The 26538-nt window shown below is 42.2% G+C and overlaps 1 protein-coding gene across 1 annotated transcript; it reads left to right on the top strand.

Annotated features, from left to right (window-relative positions):
* The first annotated feature begins 684 nt into the window (after nt 1-684).
* Nucleotides 685-26512, top strand: vezt (vezatin, adherens junctions transmembrane protein). The gene is made up of 12 exons (XM_034163155.1): nt 685-816; nt 4954-5091; nt 10095-10184; nt 10345-10529; nt 11749-12033; nt 13570-13714; nt 13981-14130; nt 14948-15300; nt 15453-15646; nt 21224-21327; nt 23833-24040; nt 25003-26512. Exons 1-12 carry the CDS (start codon nt 781-783, stop codon nt 25524-25526), a joined length of 2412 nt encoding a protein of 803 aa, XP_034019046.1. The 5' UTR covers nt 685-780; the 3' UTR covers nt 25527-26512.
* The last annotated feature ends 26 nt before the right edge of the window (nt 26513-26538 follow it).

Raw genomic sequence — 26538 nt, 5'->3', positions numbered from 1 at the left:
AACAAGTTAACCTGCCAAAAAACTCATATACCATTACTATTCATATTCCTCATGTACAACTTCAATCCGTTTGTCTCTTTCTCATTTGCACATATTTTTTATTGCATATTTTATTTGCACATTTTTATTATGAATTATTTAGTGTATATTTATACATGCTGGTACAGAGAGAGTACAGTTCAAACCAGAGTCAAATTCCTTGGCAATACTTGGCAAATAAAGGCAATTCTGATTCTGATTCTGGTGACAAAGGTATTTCAGATCAAACCACAGAGATTTCTACATAAGCAACAGATAAATGTGAAATAAATCTACACAATATTAGCCCGGCTGAAATCAAGCAGTTACATTTGACTGAGGCTTTTAAATCTGAAGACTTTTCTGTTCTTGGCTGCCGATAGTTAATAATGTTTTTTTTTAACTTAATGTTTCAATTTTTTATATAGTTTTTCATTCCTTCTTTTTTGCTTGGTGATCAAATGATGGTAGTTTACAGTCTTTACATGTATTTTATAGTGTGATTTGTATTTATGCTTATTATTATTGTAACATATGTCTATTTACTTAAGCAAATTAGTTCTAGGTCTTCATCACTAGATTCGAGAACATTGCTTGTTTGCTGTGTTTCAATAAAGTTACATTAAAAAAATATCTGCAACCTGCTCATGGGAATTGTAGTTTGAATTGAAGCATAGCAACCGGCTCGACCAACTTCACTTCAACTGCTGTTGTCTCCAGCTTCAGAATGCAGAACTGGCTGGGAGTGAATGGCGGAGAGCAATGACTGAGGAGCTTGATGAAGATGTCGTGTTTGAGGTTTGTAATGAGGCGTTTTATTGTTTTTATTATCGCTACTTATGTGTTGTTTTTAGCTGAGGTCTCGTGGAACAGCTGTTAGCTAAAAGCTTAAAGAGCTAGTGGCTATGCTAGCTTTTCATAATATAAAAGCGCCAATTTGCACAAGTGAAACAAGGCCACCAGACATTTGTTTGGTTGGTTTTTAATGTTTCTGCTGTAAGCAGCTTTGGTGGTCATGAGACGGCTTTTAGTGGGCTGCAGATTATAGGTGGGTGGGGATGACCTGTGGAAAAAAACACAGCAGCTAGCTGCGTGATGACAACACGTAGTGCCACTTCATCTGACAATGCGCGTGAGTAACAAGCCCTCATCTAACTGCTTTTTTCAGAATTCGTTGTGCTAAGATGACAGACATCTGAGCAGTTCTTTTCTGATTTGATCCACTGTCAGGATGCACATTATGACTGCCCACATTGATTTCCGATCTGGCCCTAAAGACAGTGCCTCAGGGTTCAGTGTGGGGGCCAGTTACTTTTTTTTTTCTTTATATGTAAATAGGCCATAAATTACACCTGCAACTAATGATTACTTTCTCTTGATTTATTCTATTAATTCTGTTTTGTTATTTCAACTGTGCCTGTTTGTTTGGAGTGGCCACAGAAATCTGTGTGCAGACCTTGTGAGCAGGCTTGGGGAGTAACGGAATACATGTAACGGCATTACGTAATTAGGATCCAAAAAAAGGTAACTGTATTCCGTTATAGTAACAGAAAAAAGATGTATTCAGATTACAGGTATATTTAGTAAAAATTGGGATTAGTTTGCAGGATTACAATTTTAATGCATTTTATGATATCTGTATATAATTTTGTTTTTTTTTCTTTGAAACGAAAACGTCCCTTCATGGACAGTGACATGACGTCTCCTAACCGGCAAAATATTGATGAAGTACCCGGATGTTAATGCATTTTCAATGGAGATTCGCGACTGAACACACTCAGAAAAATGCTCGCAAAATACCTGTTAAAATGCCATTTTGATCTGGATATCGAGCCAGTAAAATTAAATGACATTAAATTATGTCAGGAAAGTATTAAACTTACTCTGACACTCACACATTCCCAAATATTAGTGTTGAAAGTTACATGGATCTGCGCTGTTCAAGCTGCTGAGCTGAGGCGTCCTGCTGCAGCAGCTGCTGTTCAATGCAGCACAGCTCCTAAAACCATTACAATACATTTATTTATATGTGTGTGTGTGTGTGTATATATATATATATATATATATATATATATATATATATATATATATAAATTATATTTTTACACAATTATCCTGTGTGTACACGTCTCTATGTGTGGGTGTGACTGTGAGCGGCACAGCGCGGGTCATTATAATCTCATTATTTTAAGGTGCAAATTTAAAAAAATCCCCAGTCTTGTCGAACAATTTTAATCACTAACGACAAGTATTTTAACTAGACATTGGTCTAGCAGTGGAAAATATCAACTAGACATAAGTGAAGAGTTAATGGTCCGTGTCATCGGGGGACACAGGTACGGCAGGAAACATACAGCTGTTTATCATCCAAATATCACGGACAAAGTGACAAGAAGAACCAAAACCACTTACTTATGGAAGGAAATCTTGTCTCCCTTGTTCCTCTGTTTGTGACTTTGCCAACATGCGCAGCTTTCTGGCATATTCCACCTGTTTCTTGAATTCTGTGCACGCAAATCACTAACTTGCCCGGAATTAAAATGGTGATCACGCCTCCTTACTGACAGGATTTACTTAATGGTTTTCATTATGCTTTTGTTCTTATTTTGAAAGTTCAATAAGTGGACTGATATGTTAAACATGGTGCGAATTTACTGAACAAGTAGCAGACTTTTTTTTTTGTTTTGTATATTGTTCTGCCACTTTTAATTACAAATTCATCCGCACACGCCTGAGTTTTCATTATCCTTCATTTGTTTGGCATTTTTTGTTGAAAATTGAGCAGGTGAACACTGGGTGTGTTTAAAACAATATTGTGGTGCTCTTAATTCATAATGTGAAGTAAAACAGAGTATGCCATGGAAAAGAAAGTTTTATTTTTGCTTAATAAACTGTACTATGTGGTCAAGACTATTTATATTTAGTTTGTCTGTATTAGCATATTTGATATTGGAGTAATCCAGAAGTAATTGAAAGTAATCAAATTACATTACTTTAATATTATGGTACTTGGATTACGTTACTGACTACATTTTTCATCAGGTAACTAGTAACTGTATCAGAATATATTTTTAAAGTAACCCTCCCAACCCTGCGGGTGAGTGATCTCACCCGGTCTGCACGGAGCTCCAGTTTTTCCTACAGCGCAGCCAGTGGGTCAGTCAGTCAGTCAGTCATACAGCACTTCACTTGTGAACAAGATCACTTCATTTGTACTGGCACAATTGTTATCAAAAGTGATATATGCATTACACATAGCAACCCCAAGAAGGTTGGTCTTTGGGATCAAAGCCTTTGCAGAAAAGCTCTCTTGTCAATAATAGTTTACTAATGTTTGGCCAGGGAGCTGCAGGTTAGTGCAGACTTTGTGCTTGTTGTGATGCCGTAGTGATTTAGCAATGTGAGGTTTTACACTGGACCCCTGCCTGATCCATCTCAAGGGTGAAAGAACCCAATGTGTGAAAAATGCCTGTGACTTGCCCAAAGAAAGGTGGACAAAGTTCCTTAAACTTGTCCCAGATGGGACAGTCAGAACAATAAGACAATATTTAGTAGATAACATTGGTGCCGTCAGCTGTAATCCTGTTCACGTTTTTGTCACAGCTTTATTCATGAAATCATTCAGTATTACAACAGTAAAAATATATTGTGTGAAACTACATTTAATGTCTTAATTCAAATGTGCTTCACACACACAGTAGTTGTTTTTGGGAGGAAAGCCGGAAAAACACTGGACTTTTCCATCACAAAGCGTTGTCAGGCAGAGTACAGAACACTATAAAAACACAATGTTCTATTCATCCATCAAAAAACATTAAAGTGTCCTTCTCCAATCATCATGAAAAGAAAACATCAAATCAGTATTTTTCAGGCATTTGCAAACAGTAAAAACTGTTAACGGCTGAACTTCTGGCAGAGGGCGCAGTTCTTTACATTTGTTTTATAAACTAGCTTGTTAGGAGACAAGTCGGATTAAGTAATTTCATCCTGTTTTAGCACTTTTTTGGATCGTGGGCAATCGTAGTAGAACAGTTCCCTGTGGAACAAGATACGTACAAGAACTGCTACATATACGCGTTTTGGATGAATATGCAATTCATACCGACAGTGGAGGCGGGAGCTCATGCTTACGTAAGATTCACACACTACTGAGCATGTGCATTGAGAAAGTAAAAACGGCCTATTGCCTCAGAACTGTGTAGAAAGAGGCTTCTGTAATGACCCTGTCTGTCTGTCTGTCTGTCTGTCTTTCTACAGCAGTGTCTCTAAATGCAAAGAACAATTTTAATAAAACTGAAGTGCCTTGGGACAACTTATGTTGTGAGTTGGCACTATTATAAAATTGAATCAATTAATTGAATACAAACTTAATGATAATTTGAGTGGACCATCCTTTTGCAGCACAGGCCATGTCAAGGTCCGAACAGAGGTCATTAATGTCCATATCTCAGAAACTAATATGAGATGTTGAAGTCAGTCTTTCTGCATAGACGCCTGTACTCTGGGGCTATGAAAAGTATTCGACCTCTGATGTCATCGATGTAGTGACGTCAAGCTGATGGCATCGAGACACTGCTATCCTATGGATGCCTTGTTTTGTTTAAGTTGTGTAAGATCAACTGAAATGAGCATAATAATGTAATGTCTTTAATACAAAAAAAGCAGTCAGGTATTAATCCAGTGACCTTGTGATTTCTGAACAACCTACTCTGCCAGCTGAACCACATTCACAATCTTCTTTAAATTGTCTTTCATGTGCTTTAATTTTCCATTAAGTCAAAATGTCGGACGCAGGCTGACTCATAATCTGGGAGTTCATTAAGTCTGGCGTGGGTTCGATACACCATTTTGGGACAGTGGTACAGAAGGTAGCATGTGTCCACGACTCCATCCGTCTGATGCTGTCTTATTTGTTATCTTTCTTTCTCTTTACAGAATTCTCCTCTTTTCCAGTACCTGCATGATCTCGGGCACACAGACTTTGAGGCATGTCCAACGGCTGTGCGGGAGGAGGAGGGTGGCGAGTCAGAAGGAGGCTTGAATTCTGCAGGCAGTTTTTCTCAAAAACATCATGTGAGTATCCTCCTTTATCTAAGAAACTAATGTCATAAATGCTACTGAGATATTAAAAACTCCAATTCTAAGCCGCCATGTTTTGCAAAGCCACCATGGTCACCATGGTGGCATCTGGGGAAAAGGAATTATCCATTTTCTGATTGGCTATTGTGAGGTCGTCTCAAAAAAATTATTGTTTTGCAACTCAAGCTGATTAAATTTGCAACTCCATCAGAAGAGTCATTTTTGAGTTGTGTACACAGACACACAGATTATGAACAGTCTGTGTCTTTGACCAGGGGCAGTGTGTGCACTCAGAGAATAATCTGAATATTGACTCAGATGGTGATGCGTATTGGCTAGGGCTGGGCAAGTTAACGCGTTATTATCGCGTTAGCACATTAATTAATTAATTAATTAATGCCGACATTTTTGGATTTTGCGTATAACGGTGTGATTAATAGCGATTTAAAATTTTTAATCGTTGCCCAGTTCTAGTATTGGCACATCCTCAACCACAGACAGTGATGTTCTCTGGATATCATCTATGCTTTGCGTTCGTGTGACAAGATATCCCTGATATGCCTCCATATGTACAAATACAGGTTATTGCATTTACTTTCTTTTTAGAAAGAAAGCAGTTCTGATTTAATAATATTCGGCCAAAGGTGACTATAGAGGTCACATGCTCTGTTTGCATGCTCTTAGGATTTGTGCTGTGATTTATAATACTTTTAAGACTGCTTGCATTAACAGGTCACATCAGTCTCATCGGCACATGACTTGTTTCTTTTCCTTCTCTTCATCCTCCTGTGACGGGAAACGACTTGCTTCGGGAACTTTCCACACCCGTCATGCTTCCTCTCTGGCGTGCTGTTATTCTAAGCAGTTTGAGGATGAGAGATTTGGATGAGACAGGAAAGCTTTTGGCTCGTCATTCCTCAGCCGGGTTCCTGAAGGCCAGGCAAAGTTGGAGCAAAGGCAAATACCTTGTTCTCTGGGATCCCAGCTTTGTTGACAGCACCGCCAGAGGCCAGCTCTTGCCATTACAAGATTTCTCTACTTCCCCGGTGCCTTTGAGCAGCAGCTGTAGCAGCTAGCACAATTGTAGCATGTACCTTCAAGAGTATGGTGCAGTAAATCTGTGTCGACCAGGTTGTCCTCACAAACAGAGGATCTGTGCATGATGGATGCTAGTGAGGGAAGCCATCAAGATGCTGAAAGAACTACAAGCTTCAGTCTTGATGATTGGAGAAACTCTGCATACAACAGTTTTGTCTCTTGCTTCACTAGTCATGTCTTCCTTTTAAAGTTGAACAATGAAATTGTTTTGTTTTTGAAAGCTGATCTTTTGTGTTTGGATTTTATGTGAGTAGTTTTAATAGGGACTGTATATGATGTTTAAGTGGGGGGGTGTTGTTCAACTTGTAAAAGTGATGGGCTCAATACAAGAGGATCCTCCATTTGATTTGGGGAAGAACCCAGTGGTGGGCACAGTTCCGCTAACCGCTAATTATCAAAGCTAACATTTTCATTATTGTATTAGCTTTTCAGATAACTTTGAAAACCATCATTGGATCAATTAGCCTCTGATAAATTTTGGTCCGATAATTTTTAGACCGCTAACATATTATTGCAAGCTTAGTGAATAAAGCTTTAACAGTTAATAAACATTTTAAAGCCTGATATCAAAGATTTTAGAGCCTACCTGTTAATGTTTTGTAGCAGACGTACAGTTCTATCTTCTACAAACAGCGAAGAGCTAGTTTCAGGAGAAACCGCTCTATCCTCTGCAATCAGAGGTGAACTGGTCACAGAACACAAACAAAATGAGACCATTTCTCTTGACTCCCTACTAACAAGCCAGCAATATCACTCAAGTCATCCAGAGGCATACAGTTTTAACTTATGGTTAAAATTGTAACCTAACTTATTTTGGACAAGTTATTTAAATTAACATCACGTCTGTTTTATAAAGTAAAAATATCAGCTGTATGTTTTAATTTTAAAGTATTACACTACTTTTAAAGGTTTTAGTGTGGGCATGGTGTGTGCACAGTGCATTATGGGTACTGTAAAAGTTCATGACAGAAGAAATGCATTTGAGACGTTCTGATCAGGCTCCACATGTTGTGTGGGCTGCCAGAAGAGGAGGTACTGCTGGCCCACCACTAGAGGGCGCCCTGCCTGAAGTGCGGGCTTCAGGCACGAGAGGGCGCTTCCGCCACGGACACAGCCGGGGGTGACAGCTGTCACTCATTATCTCCTGACAGCTGTCACTCATTCATGCTTCATCATCTCACTCCATAAAACCCGGACGTCATCTCCACCTCATCGCTGAGATATCGTCAAACCGTTCAGGTAGTATTCTCAGCCTTGAAAGTGAACTGGGTATCAGTCTGAACTCTTTTTTGCAGCCGTTTTCCTGTGGTGTTCCGTGTCTGTGAGACCGGCGTTCGGTGTGTCCAGCAACGGCTCCGCTGCACACCTCTACCAGATAAGTGGGTAGACAGGAGCTGCACGAGTGTGTGTTAGAGGTGGAGGTGGCATTCCCACCGTTGTTGCTACTGGGTGTGCACACACCCATATCTTATTGTCTCTGCTCCCTGCAGCAGTAACCAGATCCGACCTTCGAAGACGGTGGCCACCTGGGGACTCGGGACTTGGCGGCTCCAGTATTCTCCGGGTTCGGTGGCGGAGGAAATCGTGTGGTTCCGGTTCATCTCAGGACAGACGTCTTCTATCCTCGAGCCTGCCCACACGTCACCCTTGTTATTGACTGTCTGTAAAATTTCACATTCCTCTGTGTTGTGCTCATTCACAACAGTAAAGTGTTCATATTTGACTCTTTCATTGTCCGTTCATTTGCGCCCCCTGTTGTGGGTCCGTGTCACTACACTTTCCCCAACACCACATGGACAACAGCATTAAACCCTTTGCATATTGTGCCTAAAACTCTCATGTATATATTCTCTGGGTTTATAGATGTTGTTATTGTGTTATGTAAAAATGCCAGAAGAAGCTCAGGTTGCGTCTCCATTATTTTCAATTGGAAACAGTGTGAGCTGCAATCGCTTCCTGTTTGCTCTATAATGTCCTGGTTATTGTCCTTTAGAACACTGTTTGTTGTCTTTGTTCCAGAGTAATATATATACAAGACGTCTGAAATTTGGTTTACATTCATTAAATTCCATGCAGATTAAACATAGCAGACACAGATTATTTGGAATAGTTGTTTTGGCAAGTTTTCACTGTCTCTACTGCCATCTACTGGCCAGTAGTGTTCATGGCAGTATTATCAGGTTATATCAGATGGTTGCCTAATCACAACTTGACTTTTGGCTTTTGCAAATGTTTTTTTTTTTCATATGAAAAAATGGCATATTTTGCAAAACCACATTTATATGTAAAACAACACACACGTCACTAACGTGTTGTTTTTACATAGAATGAATGAGTCAACCAATCAGTGTTAGCGGAGCCTATTTTACCCATACTCCCTTTGCCATCTGTGTGTTTGTTACAAAACTTCAGAATTAGTGCATTATTTAAAATTAAAAGTTATGTGTTATATTTTAACTTTGTACAAATGACAGAATTGTCATTAGTGTAGTTATTCTCTACATAATAATTTGATTTGCAAGTCAAAAACATAAGTCAAAACTGCTTTATTTTCCAAGACCGCTGCCTCACAGCGGAACTGCTGTATCCTGTTAAGGAATAATAATTTTTTTTTTTTTTTTTTTTTTTTTTTGTGACAACCTGGTGGTCAGGCTTCTTTTGCTGCGGTAGAGTAAAATACGTAGTAAACAGGAGCTTCCAGCAGGGGGCAGAGCGCACAAAGACAGAAGTGGTGATTCATTGTTTGGGTTTGTGGTCATGGTGTTAAATCTCAATTTTGAAAGTTGCCAGTTATCGGTTAGCCATAGCTTCCGATAAATGTTTGGGTGGTTTATCATTTAGCTTTATAAAAGATAACTTTTCAGTTAGCTGATTAGCTGTTATCAAAGCTAACTTTGTGGTTACCTGTGCCAAATACTGGAAGAAACGTAATCACTAAATTGTTCCTGGGGTGCATTTGAGCATGGTGCAGCATGTCAGCATGCTTCCATTAGTATGTGGGTGAATGTGAGGCATCATTGTAAAGCACATTGGATAAAAGTGTTGTATAAAATGCAGAATTATTATAAATGACCATTCAACATATAATTTACTTTTCAGAGGGAGATTGCCAAGACTGGTCTTCTTTGCACACTTGCACTTTCGGTTGAGGTTCATTTATTTATTTTGTGAATGTTTAGTAAAACCCAGTCTCCAGTTGGTAATCAGTATGATGGCAGCCTCTATACTAATGATGCTTTAGCCATAAAAGAAGGTCAGCATACATACACACTGCTTAGTCATGATCAATAATCTCCTGATACTGGCCTATTTTTAAAATGTATGTATTTATTTTTCTTCATTTTGCGGTTTCCACAGATACGCACTGGCCTGAGGGCCTGTCTAGACCTCTCTCTCTCTGTCACTCACCCCCTACATGCAAAAGGGAACACAACCATTCAGAATTTTATATTAACAGCAGAACTGTAATATCTGACCTCAAGGAAGCTAAAATGTGTGTGTAGAAAGCCAGAAAAGAAAACATTACAGTAATCAATTATAGATGAAACATAAGCTTGAACCGGTGTTTCTGAGTTATTTGTTTTATTTTATTTTTGTTTTATCTCATGGATTGATTAGAGTAAATTTTTGGAGAAAGGCATTTGATGTAATCTCTCTAATGTTTTAAATCAAGACACTGTGGATCAGAGATCACCCCAAGAGTTTTAGTTTCATCACTATGATGAATGCTTTGCTTGAATGTTAAAGGAAGCCAAATGCTTGACCATTTTAGTGTTTATTGGAAAGTATTTTAATCTGGAATATCATGTTTCAGTCTTTAGCACCCAGTAAATCCTCCATAAAATTTAAAAACCTTTATGGTTTGTAGTTGCGTGTTACCGTGTGTGTGTAATTGGCAGGGTGGGTGGTTATGGAGGCTGGCTAACACCTTGCAGCGATGGAGCTTGATGAACCCGGAGGCTGCAGGTTGTAAAGTGGAGCAACAGCTGGTAAGTTTTTATCATGGAAATTGGAAAGGAATGTTGACACTGAACTGAAAAGATAAACGAAATATTGCTGCTGTTTTTTTTTTTTTTTTTTTTTTTTTTAATGTTTGAAGGCATTTGTTCTCTTTCAGCCCATTTTCAGTTGCTTTTCCCTACTGTGCAGGACTGTGTGTTTGGCCAGTATTCGGTGAGGTGCATTCTGGACCAAGATGTGCTGCTGCAGGAGGATGTGGAGCTGATCGAGCTGTTAGACCCCAGCTTGCTCACCCTGAGCTCGTCACCCTCTGGCTCCCCCAGCCTTGTGAATGCCCTGCCCAGACCAGGTTTCATCGCCAGCCCCTCATTATGGTACAGTTACAAAAAGCACAGTGAAAAATGCATTATTGATGCACCAAAAAGTGAGCCTATGGCCTCAAGTGGCCTCAGAGCTGAGTTGTAACTTCAACAGCCAGATTAATAAAATTGGACCTGGTTTAAATAGATAGAAAAATAATCAGTTATTGCAATAACCAAATAACTAACTAACTAACCAAATACTTTTGCAAGCCACTGTAAATGTGTATGATGACCAGAGGAGGGACGAAGTCACTCTCAAATCGTGAATCTGCAAGTCTTAAGTCATAATGATGACCAACTGATTGCAAGTTGACTTGAGACTTGACTTGGGACTTGCAGATTCATGAGTTGAGAATGACTTGACAGTGACTTTGTCCCTCTCTTCTGATGATTGTTGCAGGGTGGTAGCTGTAGGCAGATAGGGGTCAGTGAAGGATTACACAGGATTCAAATTTGAAAAAAATCATCGTATTGAAAAGTATACTACATTATCTGTCTGATCATAAAGATTATAAAAATGAATAGTAACATTCAATCACAAATGGCGACTGAATGTTATGGGGTAAAAATGGCAAAAAATGGTGACAAAGGTCAATTTCACTTTCTACTGGGGTTAAAAGTTAAAGTTGCTCCAATTTGGTGAAAAATGATGCAAATTATTGGTTGAGTTGACAGGAAATACTTTGAACCTTCTGTTATGCTTAGTTATCATGTTAGGGGGTTAATATGTTCATAGAGTCCAGTGGATATTGACTTTGTTTGACTGTTACTTTGGAGACCAAATATGTCAACGGTCAAAACTTTTCCATTTATTAACTCTGTCACTCCTCTATCACTCCAATTTCTTGGCATGCCCTCATTGTACCCAGCTTTGGATAACGTTGGATACCAGTTTTGGTAAAAGTGTTGCAAACTATTGGTTGAGCCAATAGGATTAGAAAGTGGGTGTGAACGTTTTCCACTGCATACATCTGTTGGTGGTGTTTGGATGTGGATGTTCAGAAACAGACAGAAAAACAGGCACAGGCACGTCACTTTATTAGTCAGCGGTAAAGGAAGTGAAGTGTCTTCTTCTATTGCTGGCTGGGTTTCATAGCAGTGTCACAGCACCACTGAATCTCCCAGCATTGATGTTTCTTTATGTGGTTGTTGTTGTTGTTGAGGCCCATTGTACTGATGGTCTAATTCATTGGAACTCAAATAAAAGCTGAGCTGTATTCTGTTCAACCAGGGACATGGCCGGACTGGTAGGCCTGGCTGCAGTGCTGCTGGGTCTTTGCTCCATCTCTGGGGGACTGTGGTCGCTGGCTGCAGTCCCGTGGGGCCTGGCTCTGTTGGGCTGGGTGGGGCTGAGGGCTGCCATGCTGTGGAGGCGAGCCTGTGTGCAGAGAGCCGTCCACACCAGAGCCCTGGAACTTCAGACTCTCGTCCAGACAGACAAGAGCCTGACCAGCCTGTCGCGCAAAGCCCTGCGGCTGGTCCAGGAGACAGAGGTCATCTCCAGAGGGTTCACACTGTAAGTGTGCACGTTGAATCTCTACCTATCGCCCAGTGTACATGTGTTCATATCTACACATGGACTGCTTACGTGCTTCATTCCTTATTTTGTGTCTGATTTTATTTTATTTTTTCAGTACTAAAATAATTAATCAGAAGAAAAAGAAGATTGTTTTAAACTCAATCCCAACTGGCTACATTTCAGAAACTGGTTTGCAATGGTTGTCAAATCCCCCCCCCCCCCAAAAAAAAAAAAAAAACCCAACAAAAAACAAAAACTAAAGTGTTTGGATTTTGGTAAAGTATTGTGTAGATGAGGCCTTGTACTAGACTGAAACATTGACTGCTGTATTTCCAAAATACTTCAGTTGCATTTTTATTTATTCGTTTTTACTAGTTTGGGAGATCCTGTGACTAATACTCTGGTGCAACATATATACAGAAAAATCACACATTCTTTATTAATAATAACATTATATAAGGCTTTCCAAGGAATCAAAATGATAAACAAAATAAATTCCAACAATAAAATAATAAATGCTGATAATAAAAGTACCCAACAACAATCATAATCAGAATCAGATTTATTGCCAAGTAGGTTCTCACATACAAGGAATTTGATATGGTGTCATTGGTGCATAAACAACAATAAAAGAAAAGGAAAAAAAGGATGCATAAAAATCCCAAATTAAAGAGCTGATTTAAAAAAAACAAACAAAAAAAAAAACTATTTCCAATGTTATGGGCTGGAAATCTGTGGCCATCTGATGATTTATTTTGTTGAAGCTGCATCAAATAACATGCAGTATGTTGTCCAACACACATTTATTTGTCCATCTTGCTTATTTTTGAAATTTTAAAGTCCCTGTGTTAAGTAACAGCACATGCTGTGTTGTGCACATGCGCTACACTGAGTTCATGTCCATTGCTAATCTCATGCCCAGGAAAACGCTGTGTTACACAGTGAGTTTAACATACAGAAACAAGGTGCAACTTGTATTCTGGAAAATATGCCAATAGTAAAAATAACGAACTATGAAAATAATTGTTAGTTGTAGATATATATATATATATATATATACACACACACACACAAGGTTGGGTAGGATTACTTTGAAATGTAATCCAAAAGTAATCAGATTACAAGTAATCCAAATGTATGTACATACATACATGTAATCCACATGTATTCTTTCAAAGTAATCCTACCCAACCTTGTGTGTGCATATATATATATATATATATATATATATATATATATATACTTTGTCCCAAGATTGTCCTTGTTTTGACTATTGCCATCTCTTTGTGTGCAGAAGAACTTTGTAGTTCACATTCCTTTAAGATGCTGTGTGAGTTGACATCCCATGTGTTATTTCCTGCTAATCTCATGTGTTTGTCAAAACTGGTAGTTCACTAAAGTAGGTGTTCCATAGTGCAGATGTCTTGTGTGTTGTCATTAGCACTGTGGTGTTCAGTGTTGCCTGTGTCCCCCTGCCTCTTTGAGACGTTTCCACAGTTGTATCACATTTCACGTGTCAAGTTTGCTCGACAGGGTGAGTGCGGCCAGCTCCTTTAGCAGGGCCGGGCCGGGGGCGGTGCCGCGTGGCCACCAGCTGATTGGACTGAGGAAGGCCTTGTACTGGGTGCTTCGTTCTGCCTTCAGAGCCACGCGCAGAGCCACATGTCACATGCTCAAGGCATATCCTTTAAATGCAGAGCCACACGTATGGATTGAAGCTTTCGAGATCTCAGGACCTCCTCTGATATGATTTTAGAATTGATCCTTTGTGCTATTGAGACCTACAGCTACAAAACCATTTGCACAAATTCATCCATAAATTTGTGAGTTACTGTTTTCTGTAAAAGAGGATCAACAACTGGAAAAGTGTCCTTAATGTATGCACCATTCAGCAGGCACACGCATTGATTTCTCAGAAGCATAATGTGTCCTTAACTGCTGCCAACATTCCCTTTGAACTCTGAGACTGACAATGTGACCAACTATGTGTCTGCGGTGCCGCTGAAGGAGCTGGGGCTCGGCCTGGGAATCGAGCACCTTGGTGATGAAGAGGCCCAGGAGCTAACCGATGATTACAGCCTGCCTGCTCTCAAAGTAAGGTCGCCAGGTTTCCTGGAGTGAAGGGAGGAAGTGGTACTCCAAAGTTTTCATCGTGGCGGGAGTATTAAACCATATGACAGAATCACCTATTTACCTTTGAGTGTCAGACCTTTGAGGAAGATGAGGATAATGGAGGGCCTATATCCTGGTGTAGCACTTTGATAACTAGCACAATGCTGCATTTGTTTGGAAATCTTGTCAGAATTTTGTAGAAAAAGATAAAAAAAAAAAAAAAAACACCCTGATTGGGGTGCATGGGTGGCTTGGGAGACAAAGTGAATGTTATGCCACAAGGTGTGATCTGCCAGCTTATATTTCTGAGGGTGTGCCACATGCTGCATATCTTCCCCTTTCTCCATTTCCCCGCTTTCTGTCCCTATACTGTACTGTCAATGCCAAAAATTGCAATGTTGATCCCTTTAAGAGCCTGGTGCACCTGATCATGATGTATTGCTATTTAGATCGCAGCTCACTTACAGGAGCAGCCATCAAAGCTGCCTGAGATGAAGCAGTAGGGTGAGATTTGTATTTTACATTTGCTTATTTTTAAATTTTATTCATAATTTTTGTTTTCAGCTCAGTTACAGTTTCTTCCACTAATGTACAAGCGGGCATATCTGAATATTCTGGCTTGTTAAAGGTAGAAAAAATTGACTGTATAGTAGGTTTTTGGTGATATAGCACAATGTAGGTTTGGCTGATTTCGGTTTAACTGAAAAATCAACAATGTCTGCAGTAAAACATTTCAGTGGAGGATGATTTCTTTACTATCCACAACAACACTTACATTTACAGCTGCTTTCTCTTGCAGATGCTGTTCCAGCTGTGGGTGGGACAAAGCTCTGAATGTTTCCGTCGACTGGCTCTTCTTCTGTCTCCATGCCGATTAGAGGAGCCAGAGGAATCAGAGTCCAAAGGAGACAGGACTCCTCGGCCTGCACTGCACCGGTCCATTGCCACGGTAACGGAACCCCTCAGTCACGCTCTGGCCGGTTGCCTCAGTGAAGTGCAGCGCAGCTACAACTTCCACCGTCACTTTGAGATCCAGCCGAGGACTTCGTGCTCTGATAGGATGGGACGAGCCAGGGAGAAGTGTCGAGAACTCAACACCCTGCACACATCCATCCGCAGCCTGCAGCTGCACCTCAAAGCCTTGCTGAGCGAGTGAGAGGCGCACATCCCTCGACTCAGAAGCTGCTTTATTCTACACTCATCTGTTATGCAGCTATGTCCATGTTATGTCAAACTCGCTGAATTCTGCTCTTTGGGTGATTCTGCATCCTCATTCCTGCATCTCTTCTGTTTGTGATGGTCAGGATGATCATCCTGGAGGATGACCTGGAGAAGCTGATGGTCTCCAAAGATCCGATGGAGTTGACCTTTGAGGGCTACCAGGACCTCAGTGAGCGGCTGCAGCAGCTCCAGCCACACATGCAGGCCAGCGCCGGCTGCTGGGAGGACACAGTCTGCCAGGTGGAGCGTATGTTGAGACGGGCCGGCACCTGTGCAGGTCAGCAAGCTCCAAACAATAAAATGCAGTTCCCTGTGATAGACTGGTGGCCTGTCCAGAGTGTACCCCACCTCTCCCCCATGACTCCTAAGCCCCTTTCACACCGGCGCAAACGTGGAGTTGCACTGTGTTGCGTTTAGAGTATGCGCGAAATGCACGCGTACTCCTTTCCTGTGTAATCGCATGTTGTTGCGTTCGTACATTTACTTGCAGCTGGGTATGTTTGCTTTTAATGTATGCGTGTAGCCCTTGCCACTATTCAACCCTTTTTCGGTTCCCTCCTGCCGGCTGTGCAGAACACATCGCATGCTTGGAAACAGTGGACTGTATCATGAGGTTTTTACAGTTGCATTACTGCCACGTGTGTAGCCATAGCTGCTATTTTCTGCCTCTGTGGACGTGCGCTCCATTCTCACAACGGTTCATGAAAAGTAAACAGCACTCAGGTTTTCCGACACACACCCTAACCAATAATCAGATCACAAAGTTCAGAGTCTGTTCCCTGTGCAGGCTGGTGTGTGATGGCATATGGTTGCATTCCTAGACTAGCTTATTGTTGAGTATGATTGCTCTGTCAAAGCATTTATTGAAAACGCTGTCATAAATTAATGCAGCTGTCACATCTTGACGTCCAGCTTTTGCTGACAGCCCCGTGTTCCACCGAGTGGTTCAGGTCGGTACTGCACAGTGTGGTGCAAGTCAGAAACAGAGTCATTTAACATGATTTTATTTATTTATTTTTTGTCTTGGTGGATCATTTTCATTGTGTACAGAATGCTGATAAGTCTGGGTGTGGGGACACGCTGCCGTGAATGAAGTGCTCTTTAAACTTTTAAAGGGCTGGTTGCCTCCTGATCAGGTCCGCTGATCTAATCAGGTCTGTGATGACCTGAATCTTGACGTGTTGTGATGATTTAGCGCCAGTCGACCACAATCAGATGTCTGATCACACCAACAGCGACCACGCTTTAAAAGTCATCACAGTGCTTCAGGAACTGATCGATCACGTGGTCTGATGATCGCGACAGCGCTTTTAAAGAGTCACAGTGCTTATTACATTGCTCCCGGTGTGTAGTGGGCGCCTTTTATGGCAGCAGCCTGACATCGGGGTGAATGTGAGGCATTATTGTAAAAGTGCTTTGAGCGTCTGATGCAGATGGAAAAGCGCTATATAAATGCAGTCCATTTGCCATTATTCAGGTTTGATCAGACCTGATCGTGGTCGAGTGCTTTAAAAGTTTAATCACCACAGCGCTTCTGTCTGACCAGATGTGATCAGAGCGTGACACTGGCATCCTCTGAGACAATGCACCTGGAGCAGAAAAAACACAGAGGGACTTCTTTTAAAATGCTACGTTTCCAGCCATGACAGGAATTAAAAATATTTTCAGATGTTGTTTTCCAAAATCAGGAGGTTTATGTGGATACAGTGTTCCTCAGACTGTGATGATGGATTGGACTGAAGCGAACAAGTAATATTTAATCCATGTGTGAATGAAACAGTCTGTCCGCATGAAACAGATCACAAAGATCAGAATCTGCTGTGCCCCCCCCCCCCCGAGAGAGAGAGAGAGAGAGACCGAGGGAGAATTTTGAATTTTAAAACACAGCTTTATTCACAACAATTGAGTTACATCACTTCCATCGTACTTTTTTTTTTTTTTTTTTTGACAGGCATCAGAAACGGAGCACCAAGCTCCCGTTTTGCACAGATGAGAGAACATCATTTATGCACCATGTGTCTCTGAAGGTGTCCATGTTATCAGTTAGAGCATAAAACTGTAAGTCCACTCTGATCCGGGCTGCCAAGCATCCCTTCAGCATAAACTCAGGGTCCACTGACCCCTGAGCTAAAACAGTTTTTCCGAGTCTTCCAGTTGGCCAACTTGGCAAGTCCACAAAGCAGGTTAATCAACACATGCAACCTCCTGGATTGTGCGCGATATTTTGGACAAAAAATAAACAAGTCCATAGTGAACAACAACCCAAACCCACGAAACCACCTCCCCAACAACCCAAACAGCCCTGATAAGCGGTGACACTGTGCAAAAACATGGTGAACAGTTTCCCTAAATGGACAAAGGACAAACCCCATCAACCCCTGGATCCAGGTGCGCCAGATACCCGTTTGTAGCCAGAAGCCCATGTACAATCCTCCACTGGAGGTCCCCCGTGCGTTTGTCGACTGGGGGTTTGTACAGGCTTTGCCAGCACCCCACAGGAGACAAGGTGGCACCAAAAAACTCTGACCACTTCGACGCCGCCAACCCTGCCAAAGAGAGTAAGCGTGACACTTTGACACAGGTAAAATAGAGAGCCTTCTTGCCGATACTCTCAAACTCTCCCAAAACAGGTGACCTGAAAGACAGGAGAGCCCCCTGCTCCTCCTACCACGCCCCCACAGCAGGCGAGACAGTCAGAGAGGGGAACACGTACTCACATTCATCATCCCACTGGTCAGACAGAGTACGGTTCTCAGCAAACGCTCTGTGGGGCCCTGGCAGGGAAGCACAAACCTCCTCCAACACCCTGAGCAGCATCCTGGAAGACCGAACTCCCGATGACTCCGCCAGGCTCCCAACAGACGTGCGCAGTAGATGGCCCAATTTGGTGCACCCCGCCACCCTCAAGCGGGACCGCAGAGTGGCAGACGACAAACCAGGAGAGCAAACAAAGTCATTGAAGAAAAGAGGCTCCTCAAACAGCCACATCCCTGGTATGCCGACGTTGTCGGGAAAATAATAATCTGCAACTTTCACTGATTTACCAAATGAGTCGTCCAGAAAACTGTTGATGTCCTGCAGTGTGTACAGATCACTGCTGTGAGAGAAGGAACCGGTGGTGGACATGCTGGAATCTGAATCATAATCCATGTTATCATCATTAATGCTTTGACTCAGTGGGGGTCCGCTGGGACTGGTGTCTCCCCTTCAGCCCGTTCACCCTGTCCAACAGTGACCGAGGACTCAGCCGCAGCAGAAACATCAGCGTCGACCACAGCAGGAGAGACAGAAACATCAACTGGACCGACCACAGAACCGTCAGTCACCAGCATCAGCCAACCCAGAATGTTCTGTCAGCTGACCAACAGTTACACTGACAGCTTCAGTCTCAGAGACACCCTGCTGTGGAGAAACGACCTCCTCCTGCACTCTGGGCCCTTCCCCCGGACCAGACACCGACACTGGGTCCCCGAGGCCAAAGTCCCCGGAACTGGACCTGGGGCGGCCGATACCGACACCCCAGAAAGATCGCGTTTGTGCCAACATGCGAGACGTTTGTGACCGACGTCCCCACATTCAAAACACTTCATGCTTCCTGAACTGGCATAAACCATGTAAAAAGAGTCCTCATGTTTGACTCTGAAGGACACGTCCAGAGTCTGGGTGGAACAGTTCAGGAACATGAACACCTGACGACGGAAGGACTGAACGTGGTGAAGTTTCTCGCTCTTACAGCCCAGTCCGATTGTCTTAAAACCGCTGGCAAACTTTCCGAACCTCTGCAGCTCCTGACTGAGAGCCTCATTTGAAACAAACGGAGGAACCCCGGAAATAATGATTTTTGTGGACGGAGTGTAGAGAAGAGAAACCTGGAGGTAAGAATCATCCAGATAAACCCCACTTTCAACAAGCTGAGCAGAGAAACGCTCCTCCGACAGAAAAACCACCACGGCTCTGTTCATCCTGGACGCAAACGTTAAGTTCTCATGTCCAACCTGCTCGCCCACAGCCAGGAGGATATCCTCCACAGACACAGCCGGGTCCGGGACCACCCTCACCCCGTGACGGAGCGAGAGGGCTGGCGGCGGCCCAGACGCCATCCGCGCCACAACCCACCGCAAAAAACACACAAAACCACACGCAAAACCAGTCCAAAATAATAAAAAAAACAAACAAACCGAAAATCAACAAAAACACCGAAAACGAAGAAAAAAACGCCACCTTACCTGAACTGCGTCATGCACAGACCCGCTTAAAACTTTGTGCTTTCTGCGTGCAGCGCAGGGTTCTAGCTAGTGCACACTTGCATTACGGTCCATTACGCTATAATTTTGGACCGTTACGCTTATTTTCAATACAGCGTAGGCGTGGGTTATTCCTCGACACATCAGGTACTCAAGTGAGTGCATTGCCGATTTTCTTCTTGTAACGCACCGTCTTCTGGCTACTGCGTGATCTGTGTCAGTATTATCCCTAGCATCGAAACAGCGTAGAAACAACAAAGGCACGTGTAGTATCGCATTGTATTTCAGACCAGTTTTGCAGAGGAAATCCGATAGCCCCACTCTGAATGAATCTGATGGTGACTAAGCTGGCGAGCCTGGTTGTGACGACGGGCCGTATCGGGGGAAAAACCACAGGCCTGATGGTGAGGAAGCCAGCAGGGATCGCGAGGAAACGGACGTGACCGATCATGAGAAAATAACAGCCCCCTGGCTGTTTGCTCCAAATGCGCCCTGCACCATTACGCACAGCGTCACTGAAAAGTGAGCAGACCGAGGGCCTCTCAGACAATCTCACATGGTCGAACAAAGAAGTGTCTGAGTACAGGGTTGCTCCACTAGCTTGGCTGTGAATGTTACTGGATCATCTGTGGCCAGCTCTTTCACTGTGGTACGTTTACCATATCATGGAGCGAGGGGGAGGAGCCACTCCTCAGAGTGTAAAATAAGCCTGGAGTTGTGAAAAGTGCTTTCAGAGCAGGAGAGAGCAAACACACAGTCAACTTCATAGAAGTGTACATTTGTGATGTGAGCTTTGTGTAAGTAGCAGACAGAAATTGCTTTGAGATGAAGACAAACATCATCAAACTTTATTGCAGACTCCAACGTCCAAATAGACACCATCACATACAAAACATGAAACATATAGTATAAAAAAGGCGTTATAGTCAGTACAGTCTTCTTTGAGTTTGAACACCAAATCAAATGGTGTTCTGTGTATCTTTCAATAAACATTTTTTTTTTTAATCTCTATTCCTGGTTGTGTCTGAGTTTGAATATCTTCTGACAAAGTCCTTTGTGGAGGTAACACACTGCTAAGATGCAAAGGTAAGAAAATTATCCAGTAAGACTACATAGTGTAAAAAGTACAATTTTCCCCTTTGGGTACCCCAAGAATGGCCAATTTTTAGCTTAAATTTTCAAAGCTCTGCACCCCTCGCTCGCTACGCTCCCTCGACATTACCACTATGCTAAAATTTTATTCTAGCTAGAACCCTGCAGCAGCGCGCTAACGCAGAAAAAAATTAAACAGGTTTAATATTTTGTGTTCTCTGCTTGTAGACCTCAGCATACTACTGCGTACAAAGCAAAGCTCACCGTAGAGCTGCTAAACTGGGTGGGTAGAGCTGCTTAATGTGGCGTAGAACGATACGCCACATACGCAATTCTACATTTACGCCGGTGTGAAAGGGGCTTTAATTGGAAGAAGTGCTTGAAGTTGAGTGAGTGAAGAATTGTTTTCCTTCAGCTTCCTAGAGGAGAACCTGTTTTTTTTTTTTGTTTTTTGGTGGTGGTGGTGGTGGGGGGTGGGGGGGTTGTTTCTGTTATAGCATTCAACACTGTGACTGCAGGTATCACTCAGGGTCTGGAGCATGTGACCTTCCTGGACCCAGGTTCCTCCTCCTCCTCCATCCTACCCTTTGATCCTGACAGAGATCCCGTGCCAGAGGAGCTGGTAAGATCAAATGTCCACTGGATTCACCTGGATGTTCATCTGGTGCTAATCTACAGCAACTGTGCTGCAATTCCATATAATCAAATGGGCGGTGGCCTCTGTGTGGTTTGTGTATCCGGAGCATCACTGTCGTTCTTTGGCAAACCTGTGTATTTTTTCATGAGGATTCAAGTCATGAAAACAGTAAGGTAATTGGACCAATATCTTTTGAGAAATCATTCATTTTGAAAACACACAAGCCTGTTTCTTGTCACACTTCCACAATAAGAGCCTGTATTTTAAAATAAAAGCCTGTGAGGTTGCTGCAGACCTGACAGAATTCATCAGTCTGTCTGTCTTCTGACATCCCAGACAGCAGATTCAATCTGGACATTTGCTGTTGGAAGTGACCCCAACCCAGAATTAAACATGTTCACACTCCGGACAGAACAGTAGAATTGAGTCCCAACAGAAACCTCAGATATTTCATCATTTCTTTACATGGAAGATTGTTCTGGTTAAGCAGCTCCAGAAATGCTTAAACAACAAAAATTTGAACACAGCTGAAAACCGATTAGCCTTCAGTAAAGACTTTCAGAAAAGCTAAGAATTGTTCTGTCAGTACTGTAAAAAAAAAAAAAAAAAAAAAAAGTAGCATAACTGGTTTTCCCCAAAAGTCAGCCGTCCTCCGTATACAGTACAAAACAGCCACGTCTAGAACCTGTGGTCCCCCATGGGTCAACGTCTGAGTTTAAACTGTATTGTTTCACCTGATGTTAAAGTCCAGATCCACGTCGGCCCACGGAGGACACATGTTGTGCTGCAATTTACACTCTGAGACTTTGACAATAAACTGTGAACGACGTGAGCGGATCCGGCTGTTTTATGTATTTACAGTGAGGAAAATAAGTATTTGAACACCCTGCGATTTTGCAGGTTCTCCCACTTAGAAATCATGGAGGGATCTGAAATTTTCATCTTAGGTGCATGTCCACTGTGAGAGACATAATCTAAAAAAAAAAATAAAAAAATCAAGAAATCACAATGTATGATTTTTTTTTAAATAATTTATTTGTATGTTACTGCTGCAAATAAGTATTTGACCTCCTACCAACCAGCAAGAATTCTCTCACAGACCTGTTAATTTTTCTTTAAGAAGCCCTCTTATTCTGCACTCTTTACCTGTATTAGTTGCACCTGTTTGAACTTGTTACCTGTATAAAAGACACCTGTTCACTCAATCAATCACACTCCACCTGTCCACCATAGCCAAGACCAAAGAGCTGTCTAGGACACCAGGGACAAAACTGTAGACCTGCACAAGGCTGGGATGGACTACAGGACAACAGGCAAGCAGCTTGGTAGAAGACAACAACTGTTATGATTATTTATTAGAAAGTGGAAGAAACACAAGATGACTGTCAATCTCCCTCGGTCTGGGATTCCATGCAAGATCTCACTTTGTGGGGTAAGGATGATTCTGAGAAGCTCAGAACTACACAGGAGGACCTGGTCAATGACCTGAGAGAGCTGGGACCACAGTCACAAAGATTACATTAGTAACACATGATGCTGTCATGGTTTAAAATCCTGCAGGGCAGCAAGGTCCCCCTGCTCAAGCCAGCACATGTCCAGGCCCGTTTGAAGTTCACCAGTGACCATCTGGATGATCCTTAGGAGGCATGGGAGAAGGTCATGTGGTCAGATGAGACCAGAATAGAGCTTTTTGGAATCAACTCCACTTACCATGTTTAGAGGATGAGAACAACCCCAAGAAAACCATCCCAACCGTGAAGCATGGGGGTGGAAACATCATACTCTGGGGGTGCTCTTCTGCAAAGGGGACAGGACGACTGCACCGTATTGAAGGTAGGATGGATGGGGTCATGTATTGTGAGATTTTGGCAAACAACCTCCTTCCCTCAGTAAGAGCATTGAAGATGGGTCATGGCTGGTTCTTCAGCATGACAATGACCCCAAACACACAGCCAGGCCAACTAAGAGGGGCTCCGTAAGAAGCATTTCAAGGTCCTGGAGTGGCCTGGCCAGTCTCCAGACCTGAACTCAATAGAAAATCTTTGGAGGGAGCTGAAACTCCAAACCTGAAAGATCTAGAGAAGATCTGTATGGAGGAGTGGACCAAAATCCCTGCTGTACTGTGTGAAAACCTGGTGAACTACAGGAAACATCTGACCTCTGTAATTGCAAACAAAGGCTACTGTACCAAATATTAACATTGATTTTCACAGGTGTTCAAATACTTATTTGCAGCAGTAACATACAAATAAATTATTTAAAAAATCATACATTGTGATTTCCAGATTTTTTTTTTTTTTTTAGATTATGTCTCTCACAGTGGACATGCACCTAAGATGAAAATTTCAGACTCCTCCATGATTTCTAAGTGGGAGAACTTTCAAAACCGCAGGGTGTTCAAATACTTATTTTCCTCACTTATCACTGTCTTTAATGCTGAGCTCTATGAACTGTTTTTCTCTGAGCCACTCTGTCCTGTTCTGGAACCAGGAGTGGGAGGCCTACGTGTCCGATTCAGACTCCGACGGTGAAGGCCAAGGTTCTTGGTGTGACATGATGTCACCTGATGAACGGGAACGCCACCGGCGGGAGAGGGAGGAGTCTGGGCGTGTCCTCTCGGAGCTGAAAGCTGTGTTGGGCTTCCGTGCCTCAGAGGGGGAAAGGATGAAGCGGAAGCAGCTGTTGTTCAACGACCAAGGTCCAAATTAACTGATGACATCATTCTGTGGACAAAGTCCAACCGAAGCTTGTTACAAATGGCAGTTTTCTTTAAACTGATCTACAAATATCCAGTGCAAGAAGAAATCATAATGCTGAAGGAACAAATTTAAGTTTATGTTTATAGGTGTCACAATAGTGCCCTGTCTTTGAATCAAGTGTTTTAAATTTTAAACTGACTGAAAAATTGTAGAATACATAAAAAAAAATTGCACACTGATATCTGTATTTGTTTTTCTGTCTGTAAATACTTCCTTTGCTGTGCGATAACTTTAGTTACAGGTTCCTTTACCGTTATCTCACTTGGCAGATGTAATGACCTTACTGACCTCTAATCTTAGCCACTAGAGGGCGCTATTTTGAAACGATTGTGATTACTCTAGAACATCACCAAAATTTTATCATGGCTTCCTCTAATGATGCATTCTAGATTATGATTTTTTTTTTTTCAACTTCGTATCCTTTTCATGGTCACAGAGGTCAAAGTTCAGCATTGTAAGGAACTGCAAATAATGCTACTGTATTTGCAGAAAGACAAGAAAATGTTTTATCACAGGCTTCTCCCATTGCAGTATATGATATGCCACATAATTTATTATTTTTTTCCTGCATGACCCTCTTTTCACAATCCTAGAGGTTAGAGTTCAACATAAAAAAATGTGAATAATTCTGCATTGGATGAAATCTTTACAAATTTGAATCATAGATTATTCCTCTCATGGTGAGACGTGATTTCATGAAGAAAAAGTTACGTTTTATGGGCCTTTTCCAGACTTTTGGGTGGTTGCGTATATTTGAGGTACTTGTTTCATTTTAAACTGGATTGTCATAAATGAGTGATGCCTGTTTTCTCATTGGCTGGATGTGTCACTGCCTTGTAGCCAATCAGGCATTTAATATGTATGAGTCCATCCTGACCATATGCTTTTTGTCCTCATACAGCCGCTGTGACACCTTCTGTTCACCGTGGGAGTTCAGAACCATCACCAGAAAGTGGCGGTGAAGAAGGAAACCACCTGTTGGAGTGCACTCTGGGAAATGATGGAGAGTGGGAGGAAGGAAAAGGTGGCAGAGTGACACCTGACCCCTCTGTGGATCTGCTGATGGAGTTCAGCTGTGGTTTGGAGCAGGAGGAGCAGGCGGTGGGAGGTGCTTTGACCACGGTGGGAGGAGGTGGAGCTGAGCTGTACCAGTATGATGGGGTACAGGAGGAGGAGGGGCAGAACGGTCTGGACTGTTTCCTGAAAGCTCGAGTCCCAGTCGTCTCCATGATGGACAGACTGACAGAGATCCATGGCTCAGAGGCGCTCAGCTTCAGCTCGGCTCTCGCCACCCAGGTGGCGGCACGTTCGCATGCACTCATCGCCATGCAAGAGCAAACGTTCGGAGACGAAGAGGAGGAGAGCGACAGAAAAAGCACTGAGTCGGACTCAAACCTGAATCCGGCTGCTTTCAGCAAGCACTGAGCACAGACGCACTGTCTGACCCCTTTCTGCGCGTTGTATCCACTGATCTGTTGCATCTCGTTTATGGTGTGAAATATTTCAAACCGCAAAGCTGTCAGTCATCCGTCCACATTACCCACAATTCATACTGCTGTTTTGCTGGTAAAACTCAGGTACCAGAACCACATGAGCAAAACGCGACGTCATGGCAAACGAGCGTGTCAGCAGTTAGCATGGCCGTGTTCCCCCGCTGCTCCGCTGTAAATGATTCTCCGCAGCAGCTGAAGAAATGCGATAGTAGAAAACCGGCGATAACTGAGCTGCTCACACATGATAAGACGGGTGGGCGCCGCCAGTCCAGCGTGCGTTTGACACGGACCACACACCGAACGTGTTATTACAGGACATCTTCATCATTTGGTAAAGTTTCACTTTGACCGTGATTTTGTTCATCAGTCATCGCTTGCCCTCGAACTTGAACCTGTCAGACACAACATCCAACATTTTAAAACCCTAAACTGAGTCTGATTTGTGGAATTGGCACAGACGTCATTTTTCTGTTGGTGGGTTTATGTCCTCAGAGTGCCATTTTTTTTTAAAGCATGAAGATTTCAAGTGTTAAAGTGTGTGTGTGTGTGTGTGTGTGTTACATCACAAGAGCTTTAACTAATATGGTTATTTAAACTTTTTTGTTTTTAAACAAAACATCTAACATTTTGCCTATAATGTGAAAATAACAGTAAAAGACGCTTATATCCTCATCAAGCCTCAGAGATCCAGTTCTTGATATTTAGGTGATTTTTGCAAAATTGTCCAAACTAGTTTTGTGAATATAGTTGTTTTTTTGTTCTTTGGGATGTTTTAAAAACCAGTTAAACTGTTAATATTTGGTTTAAATCTGCTATGAAGCAGCACTGTTTAAAGCTAAGTATTTTAATGGATTAAGTGTAGTTTAAGCTGTTGTGCAGGTTTAGACTGGTTTAAAACCACATCAAAATAGGCTTGATTTATATATATATATATATATATATAA

The sequence above is a fragment of the Thalassophryne amazonica genome, chromosome 22 (assembly GCF_902500255.1).
Source record: "Thalassophryne amazonica chromosome 22, fThaAma1.1, whole genome shotgun sequence".
Lineage (NCBI taxonomy): Eukaryota > Metazoa > Chordata > Actinopteri > Batrachoidiformes > Batrachoididae > Thalassophryne > Thalassophryne amazonica.
The sequence above is the reverse complement of the archived record's forward strand: the minus strand, read 5'-3'. Positions and strand labels throughout refer to the sequence as shown.